The 19,149-nt window shown below is 36.6% G+C and overlaps 2 protein-coding genes across 2 annotated transcripts; both read right to left on the bottom strand.

The window, feature by feature from the left end:
- Positions 1 to 5,159: 5,159 nt before the first annotated feature.
- Positions 5,160 to 14,709, bottom strand: LOC101154908 (nucleolar and coiled-body phosphoprotein 1). The gene is made up of 15 exons (XM_004081277.4): positions 14,397 to 14,709; positions 13,556 to 13,599; positions 12,975 to 13,039; positions 12,817 to 12,896; positions 12,499 to 12,559; positions 12,181 to 12,382; positions 11,700 to 11,864; positions 10,883 to 11,583; positions 9,759 to 10,193; positions 8,928 to 9,480; positions 8,773 to 8,843; positions 6,478 to 6,618; positions 6,018 to 6,178; positions 5,840 to 5,930; positions 5,160 to 5,729 (listed from the first exon to the last, which is right to left on the bottom strand). The coding sequence occupies exons 1-15, from the start codon at positions 14,418 to 14,420 to the stop codon at positions 5,647 to 5,649; spliced, it is 2,877 nt and encodes a 958-aa protein (XP_004081325.2). The 5' UTR covers positions 14,421 to 14,709; the 3' UTR covers positions 5,160 to 5,646.
- Positions 14,710 to 15,693: 984 nt separating this feature from the next.
- Positions 15,694 to 18,819, bottom strand: LOC101165850. Its single transcript, XM_011488955.3, has 9 exons — positions 18,109 to 18,819; positions 17,666 to 17,774; positions 17,442 to 17,586; positions 17,199 to 17,312; positions 16,959 to 17,103; positions 16,735 to 16,883; positions 16,517 to 16,656; positions 16,194 to 16,385; positions 15,694 to 16,084 (listed from the first exon to the last, which is right to left on the bottom strand). Exons 1-8 carry the CDS (start codon positions 18,256 to 18,258, stop codon positions 16,234 to 16,236), a joined length of 1,104 nt encoding a protein of 367 aa, XP_011487257.1. The 5' UTR covers positions 18,259 to 18,819; the 3' UTR covers positions 15,694 to 16,084; positions 16,194 to 16,233.
- Positions 18,820 to 19,149: the final 330 nt, after the last annotated feature.

The raw sequence follows: 19,149 nt of genomic DNA, 5'->3' as shown, positions 1-19,149 counted from the left end.
ACAAAAATTGCTTAGAAAAACGTAACTAAGATCCATAACCCCATAAACGTTAAAAAGTTTCTTGGCCAAAGCACAAATTCTGTCCGTTTACATTTTTCTAACAACCATTATATCATGCTTGCATTAAAGTTTACATTCTCCAAGTAATAATTCAATAACTGCCTTTCAGTTTCATATTTATTTACATAGAAATGGTTTCCTTTTTGCAGCTTTCTGAAGGTCAAGTGAATTATGCTGCTTTCCTTTTTTTCCCCATCACAACTGAGTTATAATGTAATAACCACATTTTTCTATTTGTTTTTCTTCCATTCTGTTCATTTAGCAAAAATGTGCAGTTAGGAATCTAACCACTCCATCTTGAACTTATATTTTCCTGGTCTTGGTTATAAATTAATTTGTCAGAAACAACTAGGCAGAGACGTGAACATATCAATAGGAAAAAAAAGAGATTCTACACGAAAAAACTGTTTATATACATTTTTGTTGCCTAAATAAGTTTTGATGAGGTCACATTAGTAATTTCAAAACAATAACAACATTTTTTAACTGAAAAAATCATTATTTTGTGTCAACCAGATCTTGTAGAAAAAATTATTCTGTATCTGTATCGTTGCTCTATGACTTTTTTTTTTCCACCCTTCTTTAAAAAAAGTTGAATATCCAAAAGATTTCTGCTTCAATGTGGCACTAAGAAACTATTTGACCTGTAAAACCCATGAATCCAAAGTGGATGCTTGCTTGAAAAAGGATTCCTGCTATGTGCAAATCCTCACCAAACATTTTCCACCTAATTAAATGTATTTAAAGGCTCTCGCAGACAGTGATCATCAGAGCAACTATTACTTTCATGAGATGGAGGGTCTCATTGAGAGCAAAACTCGGGTTAGATTAGAGTACAAATTCTGTTTGTTTGCTCAGTTTTTTGACACTGGAAAATTTTTGTTTTTAAAAAATTGCCAAAAGTGCAACAGTTTTTTTTATAGCCTTGGGTCTTTTTTATCCATTTTATCCAGAGTTGAACAAAGATGCACCAAAATTCTCTGAAATAAATCTGTTGCTAATTTTGAATTTTTTTATAAATCAGAAAAACACATTTGATAAAATATATATATATATATTTTTACAGTTATCAAATGCAATGCAATTTGAGATTGTTTTCTTTGTATATGTCCTCCATCGTCAGAAAAATGCCATTAGAAGTTAATGTAGTGAGTCTTTAAATACATAGAAAACTTTTACATCATTCGTTCTTTTATTGTGTTTTTTAGTAAATAATGTGATTTTCTATTTATTTATAGTGCCATATACAAGTAGTCAGAGTTGACCACTGATTATCTATTAACCGTGTTTACATTTTGCACACATTGCAAGTAAGTTCTGTCATGAAGCTTTCAATAACACATTTACAAAATCGTAAACTAGTCTCCATGATTGTCTGGAAAACTAGATAGTGGTAGAATCTGCCTCCACATGCTGTGGATGTTTGGAGAACTCCACCCTGAACAGATGCATCCCATAATCAGAAAGATGTCAAGTGCTCTGAAAAAGCTCCAGATTTAAGCAATTTTCAAAGGTAAACATCAATACAACAGTGAAAAATGAGTTTCAGCCTCTGGTGTTCTGAACTAAAGTGTGAGTGGACACAGATGGTGTCTCTCCACTTCATTTGCTGATCATTTGCTGTGTTGTGATCTAAACAGCATTTGAGTTTCAGAGGAACTCCTGTGGATAATGAGTCAAAGGTACTCAAAGTCCCTCTTTGTGTCAGCGTGTCTAAAAGGAAGTTAGCACGACATCAAACAACACAAAGGAGGTGCAGCTGCTCAGTAGGAGCAGGAGGAGGTGGGCTGTTTGTCGTTTGATTTAAGATGCAGGTTTTAGGTACATCCGGTTTAGAAAACTTAGAAATGTGTCTTCCGAGTTTATAAAAGCCTTTGTGCAACAGATGCAAATAAACATTAAAAGTCTACTTCCTGTCATTTGCATGAACCCCAAAAGAATAACAAGGAAGGCTCCTGGAGCAGAGCAACCATTTTTTACACTCGCTGAAAGCCAACGTGCAGCCAGCACATGATCAGAGCCCCAACAAAGGCAGGAAGTCATGCTTCATGTGTGAAATCTGCTCCAAGAGCAGGATTTTTGACTGAAAACCCGCTCAGCCTTTGCTTGACCAAATGAAACTTCTCCTTTTAAAGCTGAAAGCTGACAAATACAGTGTGATTTATGAAACCCTGAGTGCTTGATCACTAGGAAAGTAGTTTGTCCCTGACAAGTCTTTTTTCTGCTTCCATGCTGGGCAACAACACAACATGATACATTCAAAGAAAAGAAAGTCAAACAAGACTTGAATATCCTTTATAGAGTGTACACATAAGAAATTCACACGCATTTCTTTGTTTCTAACGCATATGCTCACATCTGATACATTATATTTGATTTTTATAGAGTGTTCACTATTTAAGAAATGAGTTAAAACGTCATCTTCATTTTTAAAACCTTCAAAAAACTGACTTTGGTGTGATATGCTGTGGTTTCATTACTCTTTTAAGAGCAGTTTAAGTAACTGCATTTGGTTTGTGGGGTTTTTAATTAAGATCAGTGTTGGGCAAACTCTCAGGAGTAAACATCTGAATGTTTCACTTTCCTATTTAAATTAAATAAAAACAACGGAAGGCAGAAGACACAGAAAAAAAGACCTTTTTCTGTTTGCCCCCCATCCTTAAAAACACTCAGATTGCAGCTCGCTGCTCTGTCTCCCTGGCTGGAGAATAGATGTAAATGTCAGCTGGTGGAGTTTAGAACATAGATCTTCGTCCCTATTTACACGTCTGAGGGGGAAGACTAATAAATGACTGTTCATGTGAAGCAAGATTTAAGCAGCATGACAAATATTTGAAATGTGGACGAGCACAAACTTAATATCCTCTTTAGGTAAAACCATGGTTTATATTTTACAGTACTGTTACCATAAATACTTATTAATTTGGAAAAAGATTGTATAAATTGATCTTAAGGTCTTAATGTGCTATTACAGCTTATCAAGACCTTTGCAGCTCATTTAATTAGTCCAAAAGTTCTTAAGGCAAATATGCAAAATTAATTTACTAATTTAAAAGATATAATCTTTTGGGAAAAAATACTGGTTGTCTAATCTTACAACCTCTGGCAGCAAGACTTGGTATATTGTGATAAGATCTAGCAGTTCTTCTAAACAACATTTTGTGGATTTTTCTTTGAATGACTCGCACATCCAGCACAGACGCTTTTATTGCAGATTTTTATCAAAAGGCTAAACACAATGACCTGTTGAATGTTTTCATGCTCGGGGAAGGCTCCATCCACTGTCCTTTTCGCAGTCAAAACACTGGGAAGTGCTGCATCGCTTGGCTTTCGGGGATCCCCACAATCCACCAGAGTTCTAGATACGCCCTAATCCACAGCCTCTCAACTGAAATGAAAACAAAATCCTTCACAAGCAGTTCATCCAGGCATCCTGTGGACATGACTCACAGATGTTGTGTTACAGGCGGCAGATTCCGTCATAGACATGGTAAATAATTAAATTCACTTAGGGGGGGCTTCCTCCTGGGTATACTCTGGTGGTCCAAGCATCATCTCTCAAGGAGACCCTGCCTTGAGGCAGGTCAAACTGCTGCAGAACCACAACACTACACTCCTAAATGATTAATGATCACATATCTAATGAGGAGACACTTCACTGTTCTCCTGTTCACAGTTCGAGTCTGTTCGTTACCACCGGCAACAAGTCAGCTGCACTGCAAAAACCAGAATTAATTTTGTGTTCATTGACTTTTTAGAGCTGATGACACCTGAATGTTTGGGTGCAAAGTCTTTAATCTCAGAGTAGCTCAACTTTTGGCTTAGAAATATTTAAAATAAATATATCTGGAAACTCTTTTCCACTGTTTAATTCAGTTAAAACAAGACATTTACTCCATAATGACATTTAAAAGCTGAACATTTGCTCCCATGATCTAATCAGGAGTGAGATAAAAGCTTTAATGTGTTGCTAAACCACAAAGCTGAGTCTAAATTTTATAAAGGTAGCTTTAACGTGTTTTATTGAGAGCAAAAAATAAAATAAAAACATTTATAAAAACTTTATTTCACTAGCTATTAACTGAAAAAGTTAAAAGATCCTGACTCTGAGGGGGATATAATGAGACGTTCAGGTGCGTATGGAGATGAGGTGATGGAAAAACTGAAACTGGTCATATGATGAGAAAAAGACTGAACTCAAGACTTAAACAAAAAAATCAAAATATTTTTAAAATATGATTTTTTTTTAACATAAAATGGCAATGTTTATCACACAAGAACCCAGACCCGTTTCTTCTTAAAGGAAAATGATGTGGGCTATACCGGAGCGGACATCAGAACACATTTCTGATGGAGTTTTTTCTGTTACATTGATGTCAACATGGGTTAATACAACAGATGGAAGTTCAACACTGAATTACTCCCCAGCCCCATTTGTGTCACAACTGAATTTTGTTCGTCCGTGTCAATTTTATACAAAAGATGTCTATCACTATATAATATATCGATCTCTACTTCAGAGAGGAAAAATCATCTTACGGTTGCCGTTTTCAATCCTACGATTGGCATATTTCTAGTCTTGACTGGTTAAATAAGGTTTTCTCCCCATAGAGTTGTGGTAAATTGTAAATATTATTCTTTAAAACTACCCACAGATTTATTCAAATTCCATTGGACTAATTATAGAACTCAACGAGATGAAAAGAAATAACAAATAAACTTCTTAGATGCCTGCTCTAAATTAACCAATTTTAACTTTAAATCCCCAGTTAACTGGTTAAAGAAAACTTTGAAAACGTTAAGGCTGCCACAAATGATTATTAAAGCAATGACTAATCTGAAGTTATTTGCCCCATTAGCATCTTATGGCAGCAGCAGCATGCTCACAGCTCATTCCACATTGAATTACCAATGATTAGACAGCTCTTTGGTCCTGGCCATAGTGGAGTTTGGAGTGTGACTGTTTGAGGCTGTGGACAGGTGTCTTTTATATAGATAACCAGTTCAAACAGGTGCCATTAATACAGGTAAGCAGTGGAGGATAGATAATAATAATAATGCAACTAAAACCATCAGAAGAACAAAAATGTAAATATAGATTCATTAATAAAGAAACATTTATTTTACAACTTTTTCAGCCCTTTTTTTACATTTTGGTATGGCTGCTAAAATGTTTGTACTTTTACTTTATCCAAAACTTAATTTATGCTGGCGAAACAATTTCTCCCACAAATTTTAACATCCAACCAAAAAAAAACAAATAGCAATGATAAAAATATTGTTGTTCTAACCAAATTAAATCTGGTTTAACTGCAGACCAGATTGTGTTTTTTTCCAACTTAAAATGTTAAAAATGGACAAATAAATACAAAAAAAAGTTCTTCAAAAGCAGAAACTTATTTACAAGTTTTTTTCTTCACTTTTTTTTTTTTACAGAATTGCATAAATTGAAGCACAAGACAGATTTACTAAGCTGGATAAAAATTACAAATACTAAAGTATTCACAATTCATATTTGAAATAAAAACTAGTGAAATTATGCATTGAGGTTTTCTGGGCTTTTATACAAAAATCTAGTTTACAGTTTCAGTCCGAACTTTCTGCTACGATCCGGGTAAAGTACAGAACAGCTGGCTCTGAGTTCAGGTTCTGGAGGCTGTAGGCTTGCCCTGCAGAAATATGAAAAGAAGAAGAATTCAGAAGATGACAAAACATTTATGCCTGAATAATAAATGCTGCTTTTTGTTTGCTAAAACACATAAAAGACCAATCTTCTTACCACACTCGACAATGAAGCTTTGTCCGGGTCTGAGGCGGAACACGGTGGAGTTGACGTTAACCCTCACTGTACTCGTTAATACGTTGAAAACCTGTTAAAAGTTTAAAAAAAAAACATTTTTATTAAGCAAACGAAGAAGTGACATCACAATATTATAAAGGAGATGTAGTTCACTGACGGTGGTCGCACTGTGATCCACCCAGAGGGGCTTCTTCATGTGAGAGCCCAGCAGGATCTTTCCAGAACAGATGGAGCCGTTGTTGAGATCCACCTGGAAGCCAAGCGCTCGGTCCTGGTAGGAAAACCACTCAAAGTGCTCCGCAGTGACTGCAGCAACATCTGCAATGAAATGACGGGCAAATAAGTCCAGCCATAACTCTGGTCAGAAAATATTCAACTACACAATCAGCCAGGAGGATTCCAAAAGCACTTTGGCTTAGAGGAAAATGTTGTTATGTTCAGAATACAAAGAACATAACAACTAATGCCAAACAGTGATGGTTAGAACACCGGCCTTCATTCAAATGAATGAGAAGGCAGGTCCAAACTTTTGGTCTGTGCTGTATATTTAGATATAAATGCTGTCAAGCATTGACTGACTATATAATTAATAAATCAATCAATAAAGGTTTGGTTACTGTCAGACGTGGTGGACCAGAGCGCCTGGAGCCATTCATTGAGGTTGGCCTTATCCTTTGGATGTAAGGCGAGCGGTCTGAGAGGAGGAGCACAAAGATCCGACACACAGAGCGCCGGCCGCAGATGGGATGACTTCAAACCTGAGACACCAACAGGAGAACACCGCATGTAAACACAGAGATACCAACAGCTGTTTGACTCTGATGTCAACTAGATTTCCAGTCAAAAGGCCAAAATGCTGCATTACCACAAAAGAGAGCATTCACACTTAAAGCTGCCAGTGATAATCATGTTAGTTATTAATCTGGGTTTTCATAACCACAATGTTCATTTTTCCAACTTAGACTAAGTATTTGGGATTTGTCCACTGATTAATTCCCTTGTTTTAAATGAAATGTTTGCCCACATTCAATCCCTTCATTGTATTTTCCTTTTGTTTGGATTCTGAATGATTCCTGCACTGAATTTAATTTCAGTCCATTTCTGTTTGTTGAATGTAGAGAACACAGACGGGCCAAAAGAAATCCAATTTGAAAACATTTTAGGTCTGCCTATTTATAGTCCATCAGACATAAATCAGACATATCCCTGGTATTAGGATAAATGGAAAAGTTTAGCTAGTTTATTGGCTAAACTGGAAGCAACAAAGAAAAAGAAGTTCTGTTTTAGAGAAGGAGAATCAGAGCCACTCCTCAGTGAAGAGGGAAAACAAATATTACATCGGTTTGGTGGATCCATTTTATAATCACAGAGGGGGAAAATCCAGCAGTCGTGTTTTCTGTGCAGCCTTCGTAAAGGATCCTCAGACATGATGGACCAGATGGATCACGTTACACGGATTTGCTTAGAGGAACCCAAAGCATTTCATGGTTCCCACAGGAGGACCTCCTAATGCTCAATGACTTTTGAAAGTCGGACACATGACCACTGCATGTGAAAAACTCATCAACTAGTACACAAGCCACAAGCTCCCTGCTCCACTTCATTCTGATGCATCCACTAGCAGACAAATAGATCCATGATCGTCTTTGTTTTCCTGGACTGAGCTGACATCTGACTCAAAACTGTGCGGATGGTAGCTCCTATATTTCTCACCATTTTTGTTGCACCAGTAATATTAGATTTGGGGTGTGGGGGGTTTAAACAGGGAGAGGAAAGAGGGGCAACGTCGCTCCGGGCCGATGGTCCTGCCCACAACTCCGGGGCTTATTGCGGAACTACTGCAGAAACCATCTTAAAAATTGAGAAGTTCTTAGATTTTGGCTAAAAAAACGGCATAGTTGTAGTTAAAACACCACTTGGAACACATTAAAAATAGAGCAAAAGATGGTGGGAGTGGGTCTTTAAAAGCTACAGTGAATACAGAAATAATTAATTTGGTCTAAATAAACAAATAGTTTTCAGTTAAATATTTGAAAAAAAAAATCACTTAGTCTTAGACCTGCACAATATACCGCAATTTATCGTTATCGCAACATCAAGCTGTGCAATATGCATACCGCAAAAGATGTCAAAAATCGCAATAAATGATTACCTTAAGTGTACTAAAACAAACTCACGGCAGCTTGAAATATTGAACAAATGAAATAAATCCCTTTATGCATTTAACCAATCGGAAGGACCCGTTTACGTTGTTGATCAATCAGATGAGCCTTTTTATGTTAGATGTTTGCCTCCCACGTCGACAAGGGTCATTTGGAGTATAATTTTTAAACTGTTGCAGTGAAATGGAAATTATGTTTTTGGTTGTTTTGCTATTTGTTTATATACCGCAAATTATATCGTTATCGCAATATTAATCGCCAATATCGCATATCGCGAGTTTTCCTCATATCGTGCAGCCCTACTTAGTCTAGATTCCTATTTCTTTTTTCTGCAATTTCTTCGACATTTAAAAACGTGAGAGCAGCAAATCCACATTTTAGTGAACAAATCATTTCAAAATTTTACTCCAAAACACTTTTAATTGGGAATTTGCATATTTCCTCTCTGAGCTATAACGTCTCCTAGCCACGAGTCTGATAACCACCATGTCCAAAGTCTCAAACAAAAGCTATAAATAAAAACAGGTCTTTTACCAGACAAAACTCTAAAACTCCAGAACTCACGCAGTGCGTGTCTTTTCTTTAACTGCAAAAATCCCTGCAGCTATTTTGCTTTCAGAACAACGACTGAGCTTCTTAATAGTTATTGATCGCACTGCCTTTCGACTGGCATCTAAAATAATTTATGTGGCCCCAGCCTGTGCGGGAATATAGTCAGACCTCCAGAAGTAAGATGGTTAAAGCACATACTCATGTTGTCATTATCCTCGTACTGCTCCATCGCAATCATGGAGGAGGGTCCACTTTGTAAAGCTTTTAACCTGTCAAAAGTGATCAAGTTTTAGAAACGAACTGTCATGTTTGCACAAATGGAGATCTACTGAGTAATTCCTACTTTGACTTACGTGTCTGACTGGCGTTTCGGGTTTGGTTGAGGTTTGTGGTTGGACCTCGTGGCTGTGCTTTTACCCACCTCTTCGCTCATTACGTCTTTATCAAATGTGTTGCCTGCTGTGAAGTCAGAAGGAAAGCATTCCTCAGCAGAATGTGAGGAGACATCGTGTCGAGGCTCTGCAGCTGCAGGGAAGGCGTCCTTTAGAGAGCGTCTGACACTCTTTGGAGGGGACAGAAATGACCGCAGAGGCTCCAGAGCTCCCCCTGCTGCTTTTACCGGGGTTGCCACATTTCCGTTTTGGAGAACAGCAGGTTCAGCAGGCTTGCTACGCTTAGATTGTTTATTTGCCTTACAAGGTTTTGGCTCTTTGGGACAAAGCGGATGAGGCTTAGAGGAGATCCTTTCCAGATCATCGTCAGACTTGGAAACTGCCCACCAGTCCCCCGGTGCCTTCCTCCTCCGTTTTCCTGTTTCCGGTTCACAGAGCGGATCGTTGGACGCCGCTGATGGGGTCGACGTTTTAGCACTGCACACATTATAGACCTTCTGAAATATTCGAACTCCTTCAAGAAAAAAAAAAGAAAAAAACATTAGTTTCTTTTATATATGACATAATCATAGAATTTAGACCAGAGGGCCCTAAACCCAGGCCTTGAGGGCCGGTGTCCTGCTGGTTTTCCCAGAAGCCCTGCCTTATTTGCTGCCGATTATCTGGATCAGGTGTGTTTAGCCAATTAGGAGCTTCACAGGCAGATTGGTCGGAAAACATGTAGGACACCGGCCCTCGAGGCCTGGATTTGGGGACCCCTGATTTAGACTTTTAAAACGTTGTCAGAATTACCTGCTTTGCGACTGGGTGTGCACATCAAGGGACTCGACTGCACCTGATCCAGGTTTTGCTCTGCGATCTCCTGCTGCTCCATGCCTGTTGCTTTACTTGTGGCATATTCCACCTCTTCTGCATTTTGTGTCTTTTTGGTTCGTTTTGGTTTTTTCTCTTTTTTTTGTTTACTGAAATGTCCCACAGGGTGTTTCTGGGCCTCCGCGGGGGAACATAACGCTGTACTTGGCTTTTTAATATCCTTTAACTTTTTCAGTTTCGGCTGCTGGTTTGGGTTTTCCTCGGATCTCTCTGATCCTAACCACCACTGTCCAACCGGCTTTCTTTTCCTTCTTTCAGTCCTCTGAGTGTCTTCAGATGAACTTCCTCCAGACTCAACTGGGAGCTGCATTTTTTTGTTTTTCTTATTTTCCTTTGATTCTACAATTTCTTTATCTGCAAGAGAGAAAAATATATAAATCATATAATGTTTACCGCTTGGTCCAACAGATGGTCAGAGATTCATTTTATTCATCACATAAACCTCTTTCAAAAACAATCCAAGGGGTCTCACAGTTATGGGTTATAATTCTTGTTATGTTTGTTTGAAACCAAAAATCTCAAAGCTAAAAACCTTGTGTAACTTTTACGTTACCGGTAATTCTTTTCTAATGGGGGCTTGTGCCTTTCGTGTCATTGTAAACAGCCAATGTGACCTGAAACTCACCCGTGAGTTCAGAGGCTACTGAAAATAAAGTAAAGTATTGGATGTCGTAAAGTTGCCAGAGGAATTAACTTAAAAAAGGAATTAAGTTTTACTGTCATTTCTCCAAGTCTTCCTAATGGTTTCATGAGCTGAGGTCAGAGCTGTTGCTGCAGATCCAATGGCAAAAACTGAAGCTTAAAAAGACATTTCTAGAGGTTTTTCTATTATTATTATTATTTAAACCAAAGACTAAAAATATGTCGTATAGTTTTACAGAACAAATTAGCAGCCAATCATTTTAAGAAGCTTAAAGAGGCAAAACAAAACAACCTCTAGATGAAAAATTTGAAGTTAATGTGTTTAATAAAATCAGTTATGGTTGCAGCAAAAAATAATTTTTGACAGAAAAAGAATTATCAATTTAACAGAAAGTACTTACCTGTAAGTAAATTGAGGTCTTCTGTGGGTTCCTTGCTGCTTTCCTTCTGCATTTTATTCGTTCTGGAACCAACATCTGCTACATCCTTCTCAAGCAAACCTCCCTGGGTTTGCTTACTGGCCTCCTTTGCCGTTTTTTCAATGCTTTTCTTGGTGGTTTTTTTACCATCTTTCGCGCTCTTTTTGTCAGAGGACTTTTTTCCTGTGGTTTGCATTTTCTCTGAGGGTTTTTCATTGTCCGATTCCTCATTGGCTTTGTCTTTAGACTGAACTTCAGTGTTGAGACGCTTTTTTGATGCAACTCTTTGCAGATTTTTCTCTTTTTCTTGTTGTTCCAAGTCATCTGCAGGAAAATCCTGATAATTGGCCAAATCATCGTTTATTTTTCCGTTCTTAGTCAATTTCTGTGTCTTCTCTTTTCCTTTCTTCTTCTTGTTTTTTTGATCAACAGCCAGGCTTTCCAGTTGGTCGCTCTTCTTCTCCAGCTCCCGTTTTTCTTGTGGAATCTCTGATGGGATTTCCACCGTCCCCTTGTCTGTTGAGCTTAAATTAGCAGAACTGGTCGTCAAGCTTTGCCTTTGTTTTCTTTTTGAGACACTTCTACTTGGGATGGAAAACCAACAAGGAGCATCCTCTTCCAGAATCAGAAAGTCGTCCTCTGGATCAGGAGGAGGCGGAGCTACCACCTGAGCTTTTTTCACACTGCAAAGACCCAAAACCTCTTAGTAATGTTATACAAAAAAAGAAAAGAAAAAAAGTTTTTTTTTAAACGTTTTCAGCTTGGAGTCACAGAGAAAAGTTAGTTCGTATTGACTCACCTTTTTTTACTTGACTGTGTATCGACTTTAAACTTTTCCAGAAAAGCAGTCTTGTCCCTCGCAACCTGTGAGGGTATCTCACCAGCTCGCTGTGTGTTCACAGAAACACCCGATGCAGACCTTTGACTCACTGCTGGATCACGCAGCTGAGTATTTCCCTGCCCCCTGTTGAACCAAAAAATGTCATAATATAAAAAAAAACAATAAAAACAACAGTAACAACTGAAAAGGTTTTAAGAATTGGCTTAAAACACGTAAACGTTACAATTCAAAATCTCTCTTAAAAGGAAACAAATTTACTCTGACATTTTTGTCTCTTCTTTAATATCATATGCAGTAGTCAGAGCAATCTGGTTTTGAAAATAATCCAGATCAACTTCAGTACTTCGAATGACAAGGAAAATAGTGTCAAAAGCGTAGAATTCATCATTTCAGACTAATTACTGATTAAAGAAGTACAATTTCAGAATATTGTCCGTACTTTTTCATTCCCATTTCCTTTTTCTTGGGCATCTCTTGTGGGGGTACTTTGTGAGGTTCCTCTGCCACCTCATCTTCACAGTTAAAGAGAACTGGGGATGCAGTTATCTCTTCATCTTTGTCATCCTTTTCTACACCCATATCTCGTTCAATGGGGCTGGAGGTCTTTATTGGCCCATGCGTTTCAGACTGAAAGTTCAAATCTGCAATAAAACAAAAGAAAATTCCCATGAAAACTTGAAATTAAATCTCATAGTGGCACAAATCATTTTGACAAAACAACTTTTGAAATAATAGAAAAACGGTTTAAACATTTTACCAATGTCCAGTTTAGAACTTGCTGGTCTTGGGGAAAGACTTTTGTCGTCTTCTTTGGAGCTCTGGAGAATTTGAAAACACATGTTCAGCAATTGAACATTAAATAGTAACATATTTAAGAAAGCTATAAAAAGAATAGAACATCTACAGTAACTTAACTTGAGAAGATAGAAAAACATAAATTATTTGATCACCTTGCTAAAGAAAATGGTCATAAAATTGAATTTTTAAGACCTTTATAATTATAAATAAACAAATTTACATTTATTTCAAACATTGTTCATTGTTTATTGCAATTGTCGTTATAAACGGAACATACATGTGCTTCGCTCTGATTTGCCTCAGTATCAGAACTCTCGAGCAAGGCAGCCGGAGGCTGAAGATCAGTCCAGCATGAATCTGAACATAAAGGTTTATCAACAATTTGAATTTTTCAAAATGATAAAATACAGTTTATAGTAGTTGGGTTTTACTTACCAATGTCATCAAATAGCTTGTCAACATCCACCACTGTCAAAGGCATTTCCCATTGCTTTGATTCTCTTAAAAAAAAAACAGTGAAAGTGTCTTTTTTTATAAAACCTGGAATATCAACAATAGAATTTACAAACTGACCTTTTGATATTGTTCAATTAATAATTACTTATTTTACAAGAAGATTTTTACATTAAGTACTAAGGTAGAATACAAATAAAATGTGTATTTTACCAGCAGAAGTCACAAAAACCATCTGTCGATTTCCATGTACAGAATACTTCACCCTTGTGCAATCCTATGGGGTCCAGTTGACCCAACCCTTACATTGACATGTTATCTCTAGCATGAAAAAGGTGGATAAAAGTGGAAAGATTTCATGTAATCCATGGACACCAGTGAAGATTACAAATCATTGAAGAAAAAAGGTTCAGCGCACTGTCTAGTGGGTCTACATGACCCAACTCCCAATGTTAAAGTGCCTAGGATAGCACAAGGGTTAATAAAACCAGATGGTTTTGCGGTAAAAAAAAAAACATTAAATGGTTACTAGGAAAACATCTAAACTAAATGTGTGTACGTACTTTTCCTTGTCTGTAATATAGCAGAGTTTCCTCTTGGGCCTTCTCTGAAAAACAACAAATAGACAACTCATGTCAAAATCTGCTTATTTAGTTTGATCAATCCAAAAAGAGGCAGTGAAAGATGCCCATACATCACTAGAAAGGAATACCATGGGAAGAATTGCAAACATAAATGTCTGTCCATATTATAATGCAGCTCTTATAATGGAAAGAAACACACACAAAAAGAGAACACTTGAGTGCTCAGAAAGACTAGTCTCAAAACCAAATCTTTGCATTAATGAATAGTTTTTTTATGCCATTTACAGGAAAACTAACATTCAATATTAGCTTTTCTTTAGGCTTGAACAGAAAATTGATTATTATTCTTAATAAATTCATTTCAGCGGGTGGACCTCTGAAAAGATGGACGTTTGGACTGAGTCACAACAAAAGGAAATAGATTTTTGCTTTAGGACTAAAGAAAGAAAGAAAAAAGCCATTATTATAATCTAAACACGGGTTAGCTTGTTGAAGAAAACCAATAAGGACTTGTACTGATGAGCAACAACGTACATTTTTATGTTATTGTGTGGATGTCCGGAATGATATTATTTGTTATAACTTACACACCAGCCACTTAACGCAGGGGTTTAAAATGAAGGAAATAACTTGAAGACGATTTCGGGAAAAATACCAAAGTTAACAGCAGTTGACAACTACTAAATTAAATTTGCTATAATGAATTTCATCGTGTGGATGGGAAACTTCTAAAAAAAAGTTAGCATTTTATCAATCCCAAACCTCGCATTCATTGCCCATCTACACTCGCACATAAAACAGATATGAAAATGTAACCTACCATGGTGGGATACTTTGTCTCCATTTCGTATTTTAAAAAAAGGTCGTACCGTAACACCCGCGTCTCTCAGTCTGTAGCTACCTTAAAGTCCGGGTAACATTAGTTTTCAAACCGATCTACGTAGTTTCTGTGTCTATCCAACGTATTTTGGCTTACAACGCAAAAGCCAAGTTTGGCAATAAATACAGGAAAGCGTGAAAAAGTGTGGCCTTTTCCATGCTACTTAAATTTGGACAACGGCTAACGTTAGCAAAACAATGGCGATTGTGGCCATTTGTAAATAACCCGCGCATTCCTGACGTCTGTCCAAGGTTTACCCTGTGCTTAGTCTTACAGGCACACTCGTTGCAATCCTACTGTGTAATAAATGACCTATTTTTCATAAATATAAAATATGAAAGTGTTAATGAAATCAATGAATAAATTAGTTAATTTTAATAGCTGTTAAAAGCCAAAAAAACGATATATGCAACAGACTTGACGCCTGGAAGATATTGCACAGGGACAAAGCACTATATTTTCGAGTTCAGATTTTTCTTCTGCTTTTCTTGTCAAGAGCAACTATGCGATTTACCGCCACCTACAGTTTTAGAGGACAAACTGCCAAAAACACACTTAAATGGTCATAATTTTTTGGCGCTTTGGATTAGATTAAAAAAACTACATCCGTTTTAAATGTGCACGATTTTTTTTATTTAAATAATCATTTAAACGACTTTAAACAACTTATTTATGTCCAGACTAGCCCTGACTGGCACTTTTAGTGCACTTTTGAGCACCACCTTTAAATTTAAATAAAAAAAATAAAAAACTTATAACAGTTCCCTAACAGTGCTTTTAATAGCTCTCCATTACCATTTCTAATAGTTGCTTTTTGCCAGTCTGGTTTTACAACTTATTAATGGCTCAAAAGAAATCTGCACACATGTGGTGCACCTGTGGATCTTTGGGTGTTACTGTGCAGAATTTAATGAAAACACAACATTAGTGAAATATTTTCTGATTTGTACGCACTGGTATTAATTGCTTCAATTCTCTCTCTGTCCAGTCTTGAGTGTTAGCTACTTGTGATATTTATTTTTCATTCATTCATTCATTTTCTATACCGTTTTATCCCTTTCGGGGTCACGGGGCTGCCGGAGCCTATCCCGGCCACTTGTGGTCGAATATTTATTTTTGAAATGAAAAATACTTTTTTTTTCACATATCAAATGACATGAAAACAGAAAAATTAAAAGAAAGTACTGCATCTGTTTGACCAAATAGAAAATTTATTTGTGAGAAAATAAAAATTTGAATTTCATTTTAAAACAGACTGTAATATTATATTTTTACATAATAACAAAAAATTATTCATTTAAATATTTTCTATAGGAACATGTGTAGGAACAACTGCATTTTAGCTAGACTGTATATCTTTATCTTGGTTGAACATCTATGTAAAATGAAAAAGTTAACATTAATATTTACATTACAATATTTTGCTTTCTTTTGTGGTTTTTAATATTCTAAAATATAAACGAAAGATCCACTTTTTAGAAACCAAAATAATAACATTGTGAAATATATTTACTTTTTTTTTACTATTTCATAATCTAAATGTCATTTAATTTATTTTCTTTGTTATAAACTCATCATATGATACAAGTCAGTGCTATGCAGTTTCCGTCTGCTGTGATCCAATAAACCTGCAATACAAAAATGTAAAATGGATATTTCATAATTTACAAAATATTGGAGATGTCTGCAATTGGCTTTAGAGTGTAAGATTGTTTAAAAATCTGATTAGCAGCTGACCTCATTGTCAACCCCAACACAGACGTTTGATTAAAAAAGCCTAACGAAATATTTTTTTGTCCTTCTTTGAAATTTCCTTCACTTCCATGGCTTCAGGACTGGCGTCTTCGTAAAGTGGATGTTTGAAGTGTCTCCAAACCACCAGAATAATCCGGACGACGAACAGTACACATGAAACCGCCAGCAGTACAGCTGTGGGAGGAAATGGAGTTGTTAATTTTAGAAGAGTTTTTTTTTATTTGAGTGTTATGGCAGTATATGTGTGATGGCTGTGCCATACTTGATCAATTTAGGGGGAAAAAAGTCAGAGATTTCTCTCTTACCAATGAAGATGCCAATTCGACCAGGAGAGTTGGCATCGTAATTTTTGTCCATGTTTCCCGCCAACGCCCAGATCACAACAACATAGGTGATGAGGACGTACCGCATGTGCTTATCAAAGATGGAGTTTTCCAAAGCAAACCTATGATTGTATCTTTAATCATTATCTCCACATCATTTAAAAATATATAAATATTTTTTTCATTGAGAGCAAACTCACCACACAACCAGCAACACAGACAGGAGAGAGTAGGAAATAGTGGCAGCATCAATTGGAGACATGTTTGCATCATAAACCAGGACAATGGTCAGGTTGAGGAGGGTTGCTATGGTTGTCCATGTGGTGTAGACCATCACACCATTCTGAACCTAAATTTTAGATGGAAGGAATTATAGATGTTTTTTTCACCCATGCACATTTTACTTCATCTTAGTCGCACGCACCAACACACGAAGGAGCCAAAGATCTCTCTTGCAATATTTCTTGAGCCAGGCTCCATAAACACAGAGTCCGTGACAGCAGAAGAATATCATGGAGTAGTTTGTGGCAACGATCAGAATGAGAAAAACCAGGGCAGGGATCATCATTCTGTTTGAAATTGAAACTGGAAATGTTAGTTTTTTTAATTTATTTTTTTTGCAGTAAATCTTTTTGCTTCACTTCACAGTAGAAGACACTCTCACCCTCTGTCCCAAACAAGAAGCCAAGCAATGTTGAAACACTGGTTGAGACACCAGCAAACAAAGAATCCATACGGCAGCACGGGAGGACTGCAGTACATATAGCCGGATTCATTTCTGAAAGACAAAGTATTGATCAATTCTTCAAACTGTTATGTTTGAATTCTACTTGTGTCAGTAATGACATGAAAGTTTCATGATTTTACTAATATTTCCAAGAATTAAAACATTAAAAGTGCTCCAGACTTTCTAAAGAGTCCTGCAACGATGTAGACATTCATTGCTGCTAGCCAGATGTAAATGAGCCCCCAGATGGCAAAGGTCCATCCTGATGGTGTGAGCTGCGTGTCAAACACTGCAGATACGTTGGACGTTGTGGTCAAGTAGGGACCTTTGAGGAAAAAACAAAAATTAATTTTCGCGATGCTTCTTATTTGTAAAAGATTTATAAAAAAGGTGATTAAATTTACCAGCTCCAAAGACAGACAGCACGTTGAACACCAGGCTTATGACAAAAAAAGCAAAGGAGATGGCAACAGCACCAAGGCGGAAAAAGTTATGCTTTCCCATCGCTGTTTGCTGCAAACAATCACAATTTATATAGAAACAAAGAGGCTGTTTAGCTGGAATGCAGGCTGTTTTTCACAGAAAAAGATGATTTAATCTGACTGTTCTCAACTGTTTTTGGCTGTCTTTATTTCAATTTATTTGTTTAGAGGATAAGCCCCTTGAGATGTATCATCTCGTTTTCAAGGGGGTCCTCAATCATTTAATCCTTTATGAATCATTTTATGTACAAAAATCATCAAATCACATTACACAAAAAACTCAATCTATCGTTCAATTTAATTTAGATTAGTTAAACTGAATAAAAACAGAGTTTACATGGTTAAGGCAGAGAGAGATGTCATACCTTGTGTGAATCCCCCTTTGTATGAGCAAAGTCAGCTGTGTGACGGGGCGAGGTAAGTGGGCAGGGGATGGAGGACGCTGTTATATACTGCAGAGTAGCTGTTGCTGAGCACGAGGAGGAAGCCACGTGTTTTTTATCTCGTCTATACATTCAGCCTAAGTACACAGAGCCATAAACACCAACAATGTTTCCCTTAGGTAGAAAATAGCGCCTGTTAACCTTACATTGGACTGACTTCAGTATTGCTTTTTGTAGCAATGTCCCTGTTGTTTCAATACATGTAGAAATAACAAATTATGGAGAGAAAATAGTCAACCCACAAATATTTATTCATTTAAATCCGTTTTTTTGTAAATGTTGCTGTTTTGAGATATTGAGAACTGTTATTGCCCCTCATTTTTATAATAAGAAATGTTTGCAACTCACAGTACAATTATGTAAATTTTCTGTTTTTTGTCAATTTAAGAAAACACATCTCTGTCTATCTTAGGTAACCTCGCCCATTCTTCACCTCAGTCTTCATTATGGTATCATTCAAACTCAATGTTGTCAACTCAATGACAACATATCTCTCTTATCTTTGAGATTATTTCAGACAAGATTATTTTTTTAATACCAGGCAGGTCAGAGGAAACCTGCGAATAGTTCAATAAACGGCTGTTTCCAATCTATATTGATCATTTAAGTCTTTGATAAAGTGTGGGAATGTATAAGTTCATTTTCATTCCTTCCACTTCATTTCAATCAAAAAAAAAACTCTTTTTGACCCACATAACATTTAATGAATGTCATGCGTTGTATGTAAATGTACAAATATGTCTATATGTATGCGGATGTATATTGATGTAAACGTATTTCTCTTAATTTTAGAAATTTTCAATCATGTCATGATTAAGCAATTATCTGAAGTTTAAAATATCTATGTATAGATATACATCTCTTTTGTCTGACTTCTTTAGTATTTTTAGCTTGAAATAAACTTATTCCTTTTCCAACAGTTAAATAATTTTATTTTGAAATACTGTCATGACATCAAACACA

This window comes from Oryzias latipes, chromosome 20, assembly GCF_002234675.1.
Source record: "Oryzias latipes chromosome 20, ASM223467v1".
NCBI classification, from domain to species: Eukaryota; Metazoa; Chordata; class Actinopteri; order Beloniformes; family Adrianichthyidae; genus Oryzias; species Oryzias latipes.
This window is presented reverse-complemented; position numbering and strand designations above follow the sequence as displayed.

Bases quoted from the DNA above. Each gene is read 5' to 3' on its own strand.
- LOC101154908 (XM_004081277.4), bottom strand. From the start codon at position 14,420: ATGGAGACAAAGTATCCCACCATG. The intron at 13,600-14,396 runs GTAGGTTACATT...GTTGTTTTTCAG, and splicing joins AGACAAAGTATCCCACCATG to AGAAGGCCCAAGAGGAAACT. The intron at 5,730-5,839 runs GTAAGAAGATTG...ATATTTCTGCAG, and splicing joins AAGCTTCATTGTCGAGTGTG to GGCAAGCCTACAGCCTCCAG.
- LOC101165850 (XM_011488955.3), bottom strand. From the start codon at position 18,258: ATGTATAGACGAGATAAAAAACACGTGGCTTCCTCCTCGTGCTCAGCA. The intron at 17,104-17,198 runs GTGAGAGTGTCT...AATTTCAAACAG, and splicing joins CTTCTTGTTTGGGACAGAGG to AATGATGATCCCTGCCCTGG. The intron at 16,657-16,734 runs GTGAGTTTGCTC...ATACAATCATAG, and splicing joins TCTGTGTTGCTGGTTGTGTG to GTTTGCTTTGGAAAACTCCA.